The 16,866-nt window shown below is 48.3% G+C and overlaps 1 protein-coding gene across 2 annotated transcripts; it reads right to left on the bottom strand.

Annotated features, from left to right (window-relative positions):
* VGLL2 (vestigial like family member 2) lies at positions 1 to 7,717 on the bottom strand. Of its 2 annotated transcripts, none has more exons than XM_081141132.1 (4): positions 7,430 to 7,717; positions 4,974 to 5,280; positions 2,392 to 2,940; positions 1 to 1,289 (listed from the first exon to the last, which is right to left on the bottom strand). In XM_081141132.1, the coding sequence occupies exons 1-4, from the start codon at positions 7,508 to 7,510 to the stop codon at positions 1,246 to 1,248; spliced, it is 981 nt and encodes a 326-aa protein (XP_080997258.1). In that variant the 5' UTR covers positions 7,511 to 7,717; the 3' UTR covers positions 1 to 1,245. The 2 variants fall into 2 exon arrangements, with proteins under 2 accessions (XP_080997258.1, XP_080997259.1); XM_081141133.1 differs by having other exon boundaries at positions 1 to 1,145.
* Between the last annotated feature and the right edge of the window lie 9,149 nt (positions 7,718 to 16,866).

The following is a 16,866-nucleotide window of genomic DNA, read 5'->3' as shown; positions in this document are numbered from 1 at the left end:
ATGAAACAACACAGCGGCCTGGTAGTAAACAGACACCTTTAATGTTTATTTCTTCTTCCTCGCTTCCTTCAGCTTTGCCCACACACAGACCCCTTCCTCTGTCCCAACACTAAAGTGACCACGTCATGACCACAGAGACTGAGAAAAATATCCGAGGTACTGGAGACTCCATGGAGCAACCCTTCCCCTGGTGGTGACTCCTACTTCTTCGTGGAGACAGCTGGGGTCTCCTGATGCTTTTTTTTTTTTTTTTTTTTTCATCCAAGGGAGGAAAGAGCGAGGGACAAAATTTGTGGGAGAGAAGGCAGAGAAGGGTTTCTTCTTTCATCGTAAAATGTTCCTCGTAAAAAATATGATGTACACACACACACACATATAAAACATATCCAGTGCGATTGCCATTGTTCTGCCAGACACTGGGAAGTGCCACCTTGGTCGATGTATTTCTGGAGTTTTAAACAGTTGTCCTACAACAGCTGCATTTCAGTAAGACTTGGGCAGGTGGCTCCAGACGATCCACTTGCCACTCACATTCAGGCTGAGGCTTCCGCGTTCACAATCCGAAGGGAGGAAAGTGTGTCTTTGTGCCTGGAGTCGGGGCTGCGGGGAGGGAGCGGGCAGGAAGGGAGCTGGAGGCTGCGAGGTGAGGAAGAATCATCGGCTTCTCTGTCATTCTCTGCAGCAGTCTTCAACGCAAATACAAATACACGTGAAGTCTGAAGATACCGATATCAGTAGTGCTATGATCACACTACTCAATGAAATAATTCACATCAGCATAAAAAATATTCACACCGAAAAGTCCTTTTTTTCTTTCCCTCCTTCCAAGAAAACTTCTATCACCTAAGTGATCTCACCACAGATATTTCCAGTGATTTGCCCAAAAGTCTTTAACGTAATTCAGAGTCTTTGGATCTGCTCTTTTGGCAGAAAGAATTCTTTTTAGATGAAATGTCTGAGATGTGTGTTTTGGTTTTCCCGACACAGGGAGGGGTTCGCAGTCTCTGCCTTTCCCCGTGTCTTCATCCTTGACGTGAGAGGCACAGATGCTGAGCCTTCTGGCCGGTCAGGAGGGAAAGGGAAGGGGGAGCCCTGGTCAGCGGGTCAGCTCAGGAGGGACGCACCACAGAGGGAGTAGCGACGAGCTGCAAACCAAGATCAGAAGCTGTTACAAACCCACTCGATCCAGCTCTGGGTGTCACCAAGTGCGCTAGGCAGAGACCTACAGGGAGGAAGGTGGGCTGCCTAAAACCAGTACAGATCCTTGCTTTTGTCCTGAGGCTGCAAACCTGAAAGCAGAGAGAAAATAAAAGGGAGACAGAGGGAGAAGAGAGAGAGGGAGGGGAGAGAACGGGGTGGGGAGGGAAGGCACAAGATATTTAAGGAAAGAGAAAGAGAAAGACAAACACTGCTGTTTTATTGTGGAAGTCACAGAACTTATCTAAAGGGCACGAATGAATGTAAAAGCAAAGCCAACAGAAATGCCAAATCTCCTCCTGAGGGAAGGAGGCTGGGCAAAGCTACAAGGCAATGGTTGTATTTATAACTATTTTTTTCATCTGCCTAAAACTAAAGAAAGCAAAAAAGTAAACCCTTGTTTCAATGTACCTTTCAAATTCAACTCTTCAAGCAGAGACTTATTATTATTGTTTAAGTCATATTCTTGTTAAGTTTTATGTTCCTAAGAGATCTAATTTGGCAATCAAGTTGATATTAAGAGTAATGTTTCTTATAACTGTCACTAGGTGGCAAGACACCTCCCCCTCCCCGCAGGCTGCAGAGGATTTTAAACTACACTCGGCAGGTACTTTAGATCAGACTGTCCAATAAAACACATGGGAGCCACTGGCATAATTCTAAATTTTCTAGCAGCCACATTGAAAAACAGTAAAAAGAAACAGGTGAGACTTAGTCTTAATGATATATTTTACTTAACCTAATATAGTCAATATGCAATGTGATGAAAATAATTCAACATGCACTCAATATAAAAATATTAGTGAGATAAATTTTACTTTTTACTTTTTTTTGTACAAAGTTTTGAAATTTGTGTATGATGCACTTCAAGCACATCCCAGTTCGGCCTAGCCACATTTTCTTAGTGCTCAATAGACACATGCGGCTAGTGGCTACAGAACCGAACAGCGTGGAACTAGAACCTTTCCAACAAACTGTGTATTTTTAAAATCCTCCGTAATATTTTCCGGGTAGGGCAGGGTCCTAGTTTCTCACTCTGCCCCACTGAGGACCCCGGGTCCTCTGCCTCCTGAAACACGACCCCGCCCGCAGACTCTCAGACACTGCGCCGCTGGGGGCTCCACGGGGACCTACAGGGGTGCAGGGCTCGGCCCGGGGCGGGGCCCAGCTCGGCAGGCTCACTCTCGGGCTTACCTGAGTCCACGCTGAGGCCCAGGCCCTGGGCCACGTCCCCCGCGGGGCCCGCGAAGGGGCCCCCGGGCGCGGCCCACGCGGCGCCGCCCGGCTCGCCCTTGGCCGAGAGCTCGCAGGGGGGGCTGCCCGGCGCGGGGCCCGGGGCGAGCGCGAGGCGCGCGGGGCGCCCGGAGGCCGCGGGCATCAGCAGCGGCCCGTAGCGCGGGTCGAAGTGCGGCGCGTAGACCTCGTGCACGGCGGCGGGCCGCGGGTAGGCGGGCGCCTGGGCGCCCAGCGCGCCGCCCAGCGCGTAGGGGTGGTGCGGGTGCGCGTGCGCCTGGTGCGCGTGCGGGTGCGCGGGGTGCGGGTGCGCGTGGGGCCAGGGGTCCGCGGCGCCCTGGTGCAGGTGGCTGTGCAGAGCGGCCGGCGAGTAGGGGTCGGCGGCGGCGAAGGGCAGCTCCGAGTGCGCGGCGGCCAGCGGGCTGCCCAGCGGCGTGGGCACGGGCGCCTGGTACGCGCTGTTCCAGAAGGAGGCGGGGAAGCTGCGCTGGCTCATCGGGAAGGAGCCGTCTTCAGGTCGGCCGGCGGGGCGCGGGAAGGAAAAGAGGGGCTCGTCACCTGCGGGGCCGCCGCGGGCGGGCGGCCAGCGCGGGGCCCGCCCTCGCCCGAGAGTCGCAGCCCAGCCTCGGGGCGGCGCCTTTCTTTCTAAGGGGGCCGTAGCCTGAGAACTCAAGGTACGGGCGCTGCAAAGTGGGGGGCCCTATGGGTGCAGGTCCGTTCCCTCGGAGTTTGCAGACGTGTGCGGTGCGCAAACCCGTGGGCCGGCTGGAGAGAGGGCGGAGAGGCCTCCTCCCCAGGCCCCAGCTTCGGGGTTCAGGGCGCCTCACCCAGCTGCGCCTGAGCGGCTCGGGGCGGCCGGCCTCCCGCTCCCAGCCCGCGGCCTGCAGCTGAAGACCCGTCGCCCCGCTCTTGGTCGGCCGCCCTGCCACCTCGCTGCCCCCTCTCGCGTTTCAGCCTCCCTCGCTCCTGAAAATGTGTCTCCGAGAGACTAGAAGTCCATCGACATATTTCAAAGTCTTGCTATTATTAGCCTCCTTTCTAGAAACCTTCTTCCAAATATTTTTTTTCCAAGAACTCGAGCAAAACAGTGAACTAGACACACTCAGGGCAGCTGTATTATCTGCACAAAGGGGCAGGAAGGAAAGTTCTTCTACGTTTTGATTAACAAACTTTCTGCATCAAAGTGTGGATGCCACACTTACATCATTATTATTGTTGTTATTATTATTATTACTTTCAGTATCACTGTTGACCCCGAGAGTCTGGAAGCACTTTAAGAGAATGGCATTTAGATACAATGTGTTGGCTTTAGTGAGGAGGGAGGGAAAGAAAGACATTTAATTCAAGAGGCCTTTATTGAGCACCTCTGGGGAATGCATCTGTACACATACTAGATAATTTAAAATACTTTAAAAATACGTTCAAAGTAATGAACATCTTCCTATTAAAATATTTAAGTACCTGAATAATAAAAAGAATGTTCTTTATTTAAAACTGATGCTTTTGGAGCTTGTCTAGGCAAGGCTTTTACAAACTGTCAGACTCAAGGAAAAAAAAGGGAGGGTAAGGGTGGTCATTTCCCCCAAAATGCAATATTTGTTTTCTTTTAACAACAAAGTCCTGATTTCTCAGCTTGGTACACATTAAAAACTAAGCTTAGTGAGAAAGTTTACAAATAGTTAACCCTACCCTTGTCTTGGTAATAAAAGGGGCTCAGGTTTCAGAACAGAAGGGAAATTTAGCTGACCTGTCCAAGAAATCACTGCCCCAAACCAGATAAAGCAGTGCTTTCTGGGAAGGGTAGAGCAATCAAGAAGGGTGTGTTTTGGGGAACACCCTTAGAGATATTCTGGCTGTACCTAAATTCTTATTTTTTTGTTACTTTACTTGCTTATTGAAAAATGTTTTCTGCTTCAAGATTTCCCAAGTAATTGAAACCTGACAAAAGGCACAGACAGGTTTTAAGAGACTTTCTTCAGTGGGTTTTGCTTGCAGTGGGGCTTAGGACCATTTCTTCTGGACAAATTTTCAGAAACTGGGTAGGGGCCCTGTAAGTTGTAGTATGTGAAGGTTCTCCCCCCTCTTCCTGGCCTTGGAGAGTATGGGAACCCTCAATTCCCACAGTGCATTTACATACATTTTTCTGTTTGTCTTAGGGCCATCTCCAGGGATAGTTAAGAGGAAGAGTATTACTCTAATTTTAGAGGCCAGTAAATAGAGTGACCTCACAGAGGTTAGGAGACTTGCCCAAGGTCATATTGCTAGGAAGTGGTGGAACCAACACACCAAACCAGTCCTCCCAATTCCAAGGCTGGTGTGTTTGTATCTAGGTCACCGCTCTGCTCGCCTCTGCCTCTTGGAGGAGAGAGCTTAGGCCTGTGCCTATTCCTTCCTCGATTTCCTTACCCATTCCCAAATGCCCCTCCTCACTTCTTCCCCGGCACCTAGTGTTCTTTCAGCTGCATCTCCCTGCGCCCCTCTAGGCGGACCCCAGGCTGAGAGGGCTCTCCATTTGGCCCTCGCCAGTGGAGCCCGATACTCACCCCGCCAGGGCCCAGAGCTCCTCGGTGCTTTGCTGCTTGTGCAGCTTGGGGTGTAGCTGCTGGGCTGGCTCAGGGCCCTGCTGAAGTGCTCGTCCACCACGGAGCTGATGTCCCCCTGGAAATACGTGAAGAGCACGCAGCGGGAGTTGATGTACTCGGCCTCTGGTGGGCGCTCCTTCTCCGGGCTGCCTTCTTCCTCCTTTATACTGGCCGGGGTTTGGCTGGAAAAAGAGGAGCTGCCGCTGCTGTCGCCGGGGCTGGCGTTGCACTCTTGGGCTTCCTGCATCTTGGAGTAATAAGCTAGCTTCTGCTCAAAGAGAGAGAGAACAGAGTAGTCAGTTTCGAAAGAGATGGCAAATAGGTTCAGACTCCACTTCCTCATCTGATCCCTGAGGCGTCCCCTGAACAGGGGTGGGTTTACAAGGAGGCAGACTGCCCTTCCTGATTTCCCTGCCACCCGGCATCGCAATCGCTGCCGGGCCACCGGCGGAGCTCCGAAGGTGGCAAGGTGAAGGCTGTGGAAGGCACCTAGGTAACCAGGTCACGAATGGAGTTTGACGGCGGAGCCAGGCTGGAGCAGATATACGGGGGTGGGCAAAAGGAGGTTTACATAAAACAAATAAATACCACGATAATACATAACTAGTAATGCAAAAATAAACTCTGTTTCCCGTACTCACCATTGTAAACCTCCTTTTGCTTACCCTTGTATTTTTTAAAAACCGGCCTCCAAGAGTAAAGGGCAGCCAGTCCAGTTAGGGTCTGACTGTTCCCTGCCCGAGAATCCAGGGCAGAGGCCCAAGAGGCAGGATTAAGCATCCTCATGACGGAACATGAAAATCCACTCCACACAACCGGGCTGTAAACTAAGCGCTGCCGCCGAAGGTTTGAAATAGCTCCACTTAGGAAAGAATCGTGCGGGGGTAAAAAGGTGAATGACACCCTGACGTGGATCGTTTTAATACGTGCGAGTGGATATTTGTTTGGTTGCCCATACACTTTCCACTTAAAAGCCTGTCTCAGTTTTTAAAGAGAACTTCTTTTGAGTAAAGGAAAACCAATGGCTATGAGAATGTCCACCCTTGCCATCTCTGGGCACACTGAGGAAACAAGTAATAACAAAGGAGCAGCAGCAGATCTTGGCCGTAAATAGTGACTATCTGATAGTGATTTTAAAAAACGAAGTACAACTGATGAAAACATTTTCTTAGAAATGAGCAATGGACTGAGTGTAATGTTAAAGCACTGTGCAGGCAGGGATGGCCTGACCATACCAAAAATGCACAGAGATCTTAATGCGATAGATTGGTCCAGGGCCAGCGAGGAGAAATGAACAAACAGAAAACCAGCCCCCCTCTCCTCTTTGCAATAGTTCCAGCCTAGGAAGAAGTAGGCTGGGACACTGAAGTCAAAGCATTACTTAGCAATATCACTACTCCTACCACATTCCCCCTTGGCTTACCATGAGGGACACTGGTGATTCCTAAAATTAACATTGAGACTCAACAAACTCCTGTCTGGGAAGTGAAAAGGGGGGGGGAGGCAAAAGCGGAATAAACATTTTGAATTTGCAAGCAAAATTGGAGAAAGCCTGGATGCTGAGGTTGGGGTGCATTTCAGTTCCCCCAAAGCAGGAGTCTAGGCCCTCACTTTCCAACCTGGTCCGGCCTCCTGTGGCCCCGGATGTGATCTTGGTCTTTTCCTGGACTAGTGTCCTCAGTGTTCACTACATCAGCCGTGGAAACAGAAAGAACTGTTCACCAGACACAGCCCAGAGAAAAGAGAAATAGGAATAATTAAAGGAAACTTGAGTTCGCAGAGCCGAGGCCCGGTGGTCTTATTAAAAGTGGGTTTGTTGAGGGCAGGGCAGCCCTATCAGTCCTTCACCTCCTGAAAGGTAAAGTGTTATCTATGAAGCTTGCCTCTGCCCAGCTGTACCCCAATAATACTCCCCCAAACTTTGCAAAACAAAGATTATGAAACCAACGTGTTTCCTGTGGTTCTCTTTGTAACAAATTCTCTGGTTCTGAAATTAATTGGTCTGACAGTCTTAAGAAATAAAACGGAAAAAAATATATATGCCTTAGCTAAGTTTGCAGGGATGAGAACGCGGGTCTTCGCATCTCCAACAGAAAGACGGAGACAGGCCTTTGCTCTGGTTGGGGCCGCAGTTTGGTTTCCCACGAGTGGGCTTTGCGCCGTCTCCCCGCAGGCGCGACCCTCCTCCGAGCATTCCCCGCAGAAACGCGGGCGCGCCCGGGGCTGAGCGCCTGCCGAGGGCGAACCGGGCTAGCTCGGCGGCGGGCGCAGCGCGGGCAGCCGGGCATCGGGCGGCGCCGCCGCTGGTCGCGCGCCCGGGCCCGAGCGGAGGCGCCGCGGCCCTCGGTGCAGGCGGCGCGGGCAGAGGCGCGGGCGCGCCACGCTCCCCGAGGTCCCGGCCCGCGGGGGGCACGTACCTGGTGGTAGGGGGTGTAGGCGGCTGCGAAGTAAGGCTGGTGAGGACCGTAGACTTGGTACATAACATCCAGACAGCTCATGGCTCCCCGCAGCGGAGACGGCTCAGAGTCCGCTCGTCAACTCGCGGCCGGCGGGGCGCGGGGCTGCTGCATGGGCCGCGCTCGGACCCCGGCTCCCGGGTCATGGGCGGCGGGGCGAGGGGCCGCGCGCTCGGTGCCTCGGGATCCGCCCGAACGCTCCCCTCCCGCCCCTGCAGCTCCGGCCGCGACCGCGCTCCGCACAGAAGCGCCCCGGCTCCCGCTAGTGGGCATTTAAACCCCACGCCCGGCTGGCGTGCTGACGCCACCCGAGGCCGCGGAGGGGAGGGCCGGGCGGGGACGGGAGGGGAGGGGAGGGGAGGGGGGGAGGGGAGGGGAGGGGGGGAGGGGAGGGGGGGAGGGGAGGGGAGGGGGGGAGGGGAACGGGGGCCTATGGAGCGCGAAGGACCAGGACCCCGGGATTTGAGGGTGTGTTTGTCGGGGCTCCCCGGCCGCCAGGGTCGCCGAGCTGCGCAGCCTGGGGACTGAGCCCCGGGCTTCTCGCCTTGCGGGGCAGGGATTCCCCAGGTGAAAGGTGGAGAGACCGGGGCCGAGAGAAGCGGGGAGGGGAAACGAGGGTTCTCACATTTGAAAAGCGAGAGAAAGTGGGTGCCTGGTGGGGAAGAGCCCTGCCGGAGAGCCCCGCCCCACCCCGCAGAGCTGAGTGCGCGCGTGCAGCGGGGTCGCGGGGGCGGACCCTCTGCTCCAGGCACCTGCGCGCGGTGCTGGGCGGGGCGGCGCGACCCCAGGGCCTCCGGGAGAGCCCGGGCCTCGCGGGCGGGGTGTCTGAGGAGTGCGGGGCTCCTCCGCGGGCAGCGCAGGGACCGGCGCCTGTAACAGCTGCTCCGCCCCACTGCCTCGCGCCTTTCCACCCGGCGCACCCAGCGCCCGCGCGCACACCTCAACTCCACTCTCGGGGCGGGTCCCTCCTCCCCTCCCGGCCCGATCCCGCCCCTTTCTCTTTGAGGGGCTGCACCCGAACCCGCTGGGTTCGCGCCGCTCACGCCCCGCCTCCGGCTGCTCCGGGGGCGAGCTGCTTTCGAGGAGTCCCCCAGGCGGGCCCCAGCCCCCGGCGGCCCGCGGCTCCTCGGCGCGTCCTGGAAGGTTCGGTAACTTTGAGACAAGGACTCGCCAGCTGCGGGAGGAGCCATCCTAGTGCCTGCAGGAAGGTCAGAGAGGCCTTTCGCTGCCTCTTCAGCCCTCGGTGCTGCGATTCTGATCATTTTAGAGAGGTGGAGGGGGTGCGCAACTGTGAGGCGCCCCCCCCCCATTGTCTTTCCTGCCCGCAGAATATCCCTGGCTCCCGCCTGCTACCCGAGACGCTGGACGCTCTGCGTCCCGGCCAGGCATCCCTGCCCCGCTCCCTGGGGAGCGCTGTGACCGGGAGCCCTCCGTCCCACGAGGTCTGGGATGACTTGAGAACGGCTCCCCTATGGCTGGTCAGGTGGCAGAGGCTGTTTCGGAACTCATGGTGGGCCAGACTTGGGGGGGCAGAGGGAGGGCAGAGCTTGGGAGCATTGAGAGCCCAGACCCAGGCCAGAGGCAGCGAGGATTACCAGTGCAAGAGAACGCTAGTTATCCCTGAGTTTAAGCGCAACAGAAAGGCTGACATCGATTCTCAGGCTATAAAACTGCGAACAAACGCACACTTATAGATCTATTTATCTCTAAAACGTGACTATTTTAAGCAAATTGTTTTAGGGTGGAATTTTTTGTTTTGTCCGAATTATAAATGGGTAACGGCTCCATGTCCCCAATTCGATTTGTAAATGGTGAGCCCGCCTGGGCGATCGGAGAGTTTCTTTCATTAACTATGATGTATCTATTTGAACGAAAATTAAAATAAAAAAATAAAGGCACGCCTTAATCCAGTTTTACCGAGCCTCTAATCCTAGAGGCGGAGCTGAGCTCTGCGCGCTTTTGGAGCCTCGGGCCATCTAGGCGCACAGGTGAACCAGAACATCTCTCTCCTTCCTGCCCGAGTCCTACCGCCCAGGGGTTTCGGAGATCAGCCGCCGCTTATCTACCTTTCCTCCGGTGGCAAAAGAGGGAGCTGTCATCTGAAGAACCAAAGCGCGCCCCACCGAATGCGGGGAAGTGGGCGTGCGGGTTCCAGTCTCGCTCCCCAACGCGGTACACCCCAACTAGGGCCGCTCCACCGCACCCCGCGCAGGCCTGGGTCAGGTCTCAGGATGTGCAGGACCCTAGGTGCCCACGCGGCCGCCGTGCCCGGGGCAGATCGCTGCCCGTCGGCGCGGCCCCCGCAGGCCACCCTTCCCCCTTTCGCTCAGGTCTCCCTGTCAGCCGCAGGGCAGAGAGGCTCTACTCGGGCTTCCTCCTGTTGGGGCGTCTGCAGGCGGAGCACCTGCCCGGGAGCGCGCTCCGGGCTGCGCAGCCCGGGCTCCAAGCTCCGCAGGTGACCGCAGCGCTGCGCGCAGAGCGGCGGGAGGCGAGCTCGGGCGCGCGCGTCGCAGGAGGAGGATGCCGGGCTGCGGTCCGCGCTCACCTCCCAGCAACCACCTGCTGTCCCGTATACCAATCACTTCCACGTTTTTATTTCGCTTTGGCCACGGAACTAGAAGAACTCTGACTTTCCCACAAATTCGGGAGACAATAACGACAAGGACCGTAGGAGCAGCGATTCCCCACATTTTGAACGAAGAAAAGGAAGATAATTTCACTCCAGTGGCCTCAGGCTGCTTTCGGCTCACGTTTCTCAATCTCTCATACTCGAAACAGTTTTCCAAAACCCGGCCAGAGCTAAGTAAGGGCAGTTATTGTCTGCACAGGAGTTACAGGGACACAGGGAACTGGGCCAGTGAGCGCCAGCCTGGGGTCCAGGCAGGGATGCCCTACCCTCTCCCCAAGCGCAAAGCGAGGGGGAAACAAACATCCCGCAGTCTAAACCGGGCCCGGCGGAGGCGTGTCAGCCTCTCGCGCAGCTCGGACCCGCCGCGCTCACCCGAGGTGGTGCCTCTCAACCTGCTGAGCTCCCCTCCCGCGTCTACGCCCAAGTGGAAAACGAAGCGCATCAGCCGCACCCTCCTCCAGCCATTCAAAACACCAGGACGCAACACTTCACAAAAGTCGGGCTTTGATTCCCACCCTCGGGAAGGGGCCGCAGGAGAAAAGAAAAACCTGGGGGGAAAGTCTCTCTCTCCCACCCACCTAGTTATTTTAGGAGGAGAGACTGCAAACCAACCAGTTAAATGTCCCGGAGCTTGGGTCCAGTGGACAAATATATTAACACCCCCAGAAAGATAAACCGTTACCAATTGCATCTAATCGAATTTCCTTTTAACTTCCTCATTGGGCAGAGACACTATCAAAACTCCCTTTAGAAATGGATTCCACTGTACGAAGCTTCCTAGCAATTTACTGAGCTGCCAGGAGGGAGTTTGCCACACGAGAATGAATTCCATTACAGTTTCCTTTGAGTACCCCAGTTCTAGAGCGCAACTCTAAAAACATCTAGAACTGTGGAAATAAAAGTTACCTTTATTCTAAAAGTTAATTAAGGAAGTTAAATTACTTTTGGATGAACGCATGTTTCAAGGTAGCATCACCATGAAATTCTTTCTCGCCAGAAGGATTGCCTGAGTTTTTGGTAAGCTAACTACATTCCCTTCTGAAATTTTCTGTCTACCTTGTCATCTTATCCTGAAAACAGCAAAGAAGCCGCTTAAAGGAAGGACGTATGAACAGAACTGATTTGGAGAACTGACCTGCAGCCAGCCCAGGCCCTCCCTCGCCCAGGGTTTATTAGAGCACTGAGTTTATGTGTCTTATTCAGCCAACCGAACGGGGACAATACAGTGGTGATCTCCTCGACTTCTAGACTCCTAAACCAACCTGTGCCTGTTTACAGAGCAGAGCGGTGTTCGGAATTTGGAGAGTAGCTGACAAAGTTTTGTGGATTCAAACTATTAACAGCATTAGTTGAAAACATGTTTGCAGAAGCCAGCTTTTTCGGGCATGGAGTGTTCCTTAGCAATGATGCTCTGGTAATCAATGGTCTGAGTAATTAAGAGTCTGAATGGCAATTTTATTTTAAAGAAATAAGAAAAGAGGAATTCCTGTGCTCTGAAAACTCACTAAAAAGCTAAGTGGAGGAATTCCAGGCTGACCTAGTGAAAAACCAAGGAAAAGAAGGTTTAATTCTTTTCATACAAACTTAAAGTGCTTCTTACCAGTGTTTTCAAGTAAAAATCCTTCATTGTCTGACTTAATGAATAGATGAGATTACTTTGTAATTATTGACATATATTTGATTATTACAAAAGTGTTAAACTTTCCCCCCTTTATATTTTAAAGCTATTTTCATGTCATGTACAAGTCAACTTCAGCTTAGGTGAAATAATCACAACTTTCTAAATTTAATTTTCTCTTGAATTTATGTTGCCATTAACACCCAGTTCTAAGAATACAAATATATTTTATTTATATTTCAGAAATGAGTTCTTTTAATGAGTCTCTATGAAATGCATACTATAAAGATATTATACAAATATAATTCAGATGACCCAAACTTTTAGAAATGATAAAAAATGTTAAAAATAGAAATTTGTAATAGATGTGTGTAAAATATTTTGGTTTGTTAGATTTTTACAAGAGAGGAAAAGTTAGAAGGAAATTTACATTCTCTAATATTTACTTGGACACAAAGAGTTAAGTCCAAGAACATGTAACAATTATTTATTAATGGGAAGAAGTTGTTTTTCATCATTATTTAGCTAGCAAACTCATTTTACTTGCCTGAAATTTCTGACAACAGTGAAAAAAAAAAATTTTTAAGACACACTCTGGCCATAACAGTGTAGAAACTAGCATGTGTGTGAAACTCCTTTTGGAAGGTACCATAGAGGAATCTGCAGATTCAGAAGGTGGAAGTGGACTGAAGGATTTAAACTGTTGACTTAGATATTTGACAGTTTTGTTGTTGATCCATTTCCCAACTTCTGTTTATAAACGTCATCTCAACAGGATGCTAAAGGGATTAGAAGGAGGCCGAAGTAATCACAGAAGGTGAGGATCCCCATCTGAGGGTGATGTTCTGTCACATGCTTCAGGAGATCTTGAAACAGCTTCTTAGAAACTCTCTCAGAGGAAGTTCCCCTTGGCATTGTGGAGGGATTTTTAGCACTGGCTGGTAGACTGGCATTGTCTCCCGGATTTCTTCGGTAACTGTGACTGATTTTTAAGCAAATTTCATGATGACATAAATGAATTCAGATGAACTATGCCTTAAGTAAAAACACGTAGTCTGAGGTTCAATAGTGCATCAGGATACAGCCAGAAGAATGCCAAAGCAGAACACACTCTTAATTTTTGTTCTTAAATTCACACTATAAATACTGTGCATCCTATTTTAAGGTGAAAGTCCAGTTGTTAACTATGAAATTTAAGCTTCATCGGCTCTTTGTTTGTTTTATGAGAGGCATGAATCAACCAACTTGTAAAATAATCCAAACCGTGACATTTGAAAAAAATTTTTAAAGTTTAAAAAATTTGAAATGTACAATTTAATAAATAGCATATCATTTTATATGCCTCATGCAGGATATTGGCACACATGAGTCCAGGAGGAAATCTGGTAGTTCTCCAGATAACTTGGAATGAAAACCAGCTAACTATGACCATATAAGAAATCAAACTGAAAAAGTCAGGTCTCGAAGTGGCTTTCACCAAGGAAACTTCTTTTCATATTAGTAGGTTAATGTTTGTGCTCCTAAGCATAGCTAATTCTTTCTCCAAACACATGTGCTCGGAATGTGGTCATGACCTTAGTAATGTCTGTTGATGTTTGTAAATATTTTAAGAAGAGAATGATTCTGCAATGGTTCAAAACAAACACATGTTTTCTCCCCTTAGCTTTCTTTTTCTCCCTGGGAATTCAGGGGGCAAAATAAATTTGAAGCCCTGATCTGCATCAACGTACAGAGCTTTGTCCCTGGGTATATGGGGGAGTAGCTATCGCAAGGCACTACGCTTTATTCTTTCAGGTAAACTTTTGTGTAATGCAGCCTAATAACACCATTACCAAACAACTATTGTTGTTAGAAAAATAGGCTATATCTGTGCATTTAAAATAAAGTGCTAAATTAAGGCAACCATACAAACAAGTTAAAAAGAAACAAAGGTTCTTTTTCACCTTGGGTGGTAGATCTGTAAACTGCAGAGAGTTATTTCAGTAGAGAGAAAATCCCAAATAATAGGTGTCAAAAAGAAGGCATTTCAAAGCACATGTTGTCCAATAGTTATGCAGGCAAGTAGCTGGAGAGAACCCCAGCCTTTTAGAATGGGAGGGGAACGGGGAGGGGGATGTTGCTGATCGCCACCTTTGAAGCACTTGAGGTGTGGTGGCAGACTTAATCCCCGAGTGCCTGGAGCTCTAAAGGTCACATACTTTGGGATCTCAGCCCACTGGCCACATTTCATGCGACACTGCCTGCCTTGTCTGTGAAAGCAATACAGCCTCAGCCTGATGACATTACTCAGTTACTTTCTTAAGAATGGAGGAGACTAAAGCGCAGCATCGAAGAAGTGATGGGCTGGAGAGCAAGACCCAGTGTTCTGACTGTGGTGTGACTCTCAGTCTGTTCATCTACAAAAGAAGAAACTGGACTAGGTGATCTCTATCTAAGGATATTTATGGCTCCAAACTCTGAAAACTCATGTTAGATTTGAAAATAGTACATAAGTAATGCTTATAAACATTTCTGATATTATTTCCAACCTAAGATCCTTTTTGATAAATAGCACATTATAAACTACTTCAAAATGAATAATTTTGTTTCCAAAATTCTCACATAGCAGGGACATATTCTTAAAGGTTGGACAGAATTAGCACTTCACAAATATTTTATTCAGTCTTTCTAACAGCACTATTATCATCTTCATTTCACATATTAGGGAGTTGATGTTTAGGAGTTCAATAATCCTTCAGAGGTCACAGAGCCAAAAAGTGGGAGAGCCAGTACTCATATTTGCATTTTACTGATTCCACAACCTCTTCTCTACTAGCTGGCTAGCATAGTTTCCTACTCTGACTCACAAGAAGGATTTACTTGGATCTAGGCTTTGTCTAGGGAATTGCTCCATAAATGTTCAGTTAAGATCTTAATGGCTGTATAATGTTCCAATATTAACTTAGCAGGGCCTGGGATTTAAGCATCTATTAATAGCTTATATCTTGATAGACACTGAGTTGCACAAATAACTTTGATTTGGTACTTACCAGATTGCAATAGGTTATCATAGCAACATGTGGGCTTTTTTGGTATTATTTCCTTCTATATGTAACAAGTACATTCTCATTATAGTCTGACAATAAGAAATCAAGTTTATAAATTACATTTACTACATAAAATTAGGGGCTACTGGCCATTTTCCCTAGATTTATTTTGAACTAGATATTCTTATATTTTATAAACAATAATATGGGTCAGAGTCCCATTGGATAAGTGTATAATTCATAACGTAAGTCCTGACCACTGCAGAAATGAAGAACTGAACTATAAAATTAAGAAATTTTACAGATAAGAAAAGTGCTTCTTTTTTAAAAATTAAGCATTTCCTTGTCTGTTTTAGTATTTTTGTCCCTAGTTTTAGTATTTTGGTGGATGTTCTTAAACAATATACTGTTTAGTTTTGTGTGTTTATGAAATTTATGTAAGTTGATTCATACTACATATAGTCTTCTGTGACCTGCTTCTTTCTCTAAAATTTGTTTTTGCTGTTTATTTATGCTGATGTGTTAAGCTGTAGTCCATTTATTTTCTGCTGCGTACACTGCTGTATAATAGTCTGCTATGGGGAACAAAACCACAGCTTATTCTGTTGTTAATGGGCATTTGAATTGTTTATAATTTTTTTTTATGAATATGTCTTCTAGTACATACTAGAATTTCTCTAAAGACATAGCTGGGAATGAAACATCTAGTTATAGAGTTTATGTGTGTTTAACTTTATGAATTAATGCCAGTTAATGTACTTATGATATTGATTGTACCCATTTGTACTCACACCAGTAGGGGATGAGAGAGTTCCAGTTTCTAAACATTCTTGCTAGCACTTGGTCTTATCAGTTTTTAAATTGGCCAATATGTTCCCTCTTTTTATATTTTCTAAAAGATTTTGGTTATAATGAAATATTCTAGCAAATATTGTTTGCAGAGGTTAACACAAAGCACCCGAACCTATTCCTGGAGTTGTTTTAAAAGACATTGTATATATCTGTTAATGAATATTTAAATCTCTTCACCTTGGAAGGATCAGAGTTTAGGAAAATTATAGCAGCAAAGTATCCCCACGGGTTGGATCTAGCATTGTTTATCTTTTTCGTGCTTGTGTTATCTAGATTCTTTTTTATGATGAAAGTAATTTACATCTGTGCTATGGGGTAATTCACATTTGTATATGAAGTCTAATAAAAGTTAAATACAGAAAAAAAGGTAGATACTAATTCACCATCTCCTGACTGGTCAGTAGTCTTGGAAAGTATTCAGCAATTTGTAAAAAAACCCCACAACTCTGCTTGTTAAAATTTGGGGATTTCCTTGCTGGGGAGGATGGGTAGACTAGCAAGCTCTTTGGGAAAGTAGCTTGGGGAAATCACAATCGCACCTCAAATCTTATGTTTCTCAGCTGCTGGAAAAGGAAGAAAATCTACTTTAGCATAGGTAATCAAATACACTTTGCTCTGAAAGTCAGGGAGCACAGAGAATAATTATCTTACTCAGGAACAAGTGTTCTTTGTTTAACTGTTGCATGGTTGATGCCCACGGTTGTTAAATCAGGTCACCATTCCAATTTATTCCAATGGATTATCATGGCAATCCATTCGGGACACATTTCCCATAAAACCTTTATTGCAAAGGTTCAGCTCTTTTACAACTGCCAGAAGATTAGGTTACTGCTTGTAGTAACTGCTCATTTATGTTTTTCAGTCCCGTAACAAGGACTTTCAAAACATTTTACTTAACACATTCCATTTCTACATCAACAAGATAGGCTTCAAGTGTGATGCCTTTCCAGACTGGCTTAAATTTGAGACATAAGTGCACTTCAGAATTTAAATGGAGTGGAATAAATAAACGAACCATACAAGAGTGACCTAACTTGCATTTGCATGCCTAGGCTAACTGCTCAGGTTTATCAAAAGAGTCTGAGATACACCAAATACACTTACTCTTGACTTCTAACTTGCAGTTATGATGTAAATAAACTTCACAGGTGGTGAGTCAAAACTGGAAGACACAATATGTTGGAGAAAAATCACCAACTAAATTGCAAGATTTCTTTATGTTTTCTTCCTTTCTCTTTTTCCTTGGGTACATTAAGACAATTTTTTAATAAAG

The sequence above is a fragment of the Miniopterus schreibersii genome, assembly GCF_964146895.1.
Source record: "Miniopterus schreibersii genome assembly, chromosome: 6".
In the NCBI taxonomy this organism is placed as follows: Eukaryota; Metazoa; Chordata; class Mammalia; order Chiroptera; family Miniopteridae; genus Miniopterus; species Miniopterus schreibersii.
This window is presented reverse-complemented; position numbering and strand designations above follow the sequence as displayed.

Excerpts from the sequence above, each read along its gene's own strand:
- VGLL2 (XM_081141132.1), bottom strand. The coding sequence starts at position 7,510 with ATGAGCTGTCTGGATGTTATGTACCAAGTCTACGGTCCTCACCAGCCT. Across the intron at positions 5,281-7,429 it reads CCTACACCCCCTACCACCAG|AAGCTAGCTTATTACTCCAA; the intron begins GTACGTGCCCCC and ends CTCTTTGAGCAG. Across the intron at positions 2,941-4,973 it reads GAGCTCTGGGCCCTGGCGGG|ACGGCTCCTTCCCGATGAGC; the intron begins GTGAGTATCGGG and ends GCCGACCTGAAG.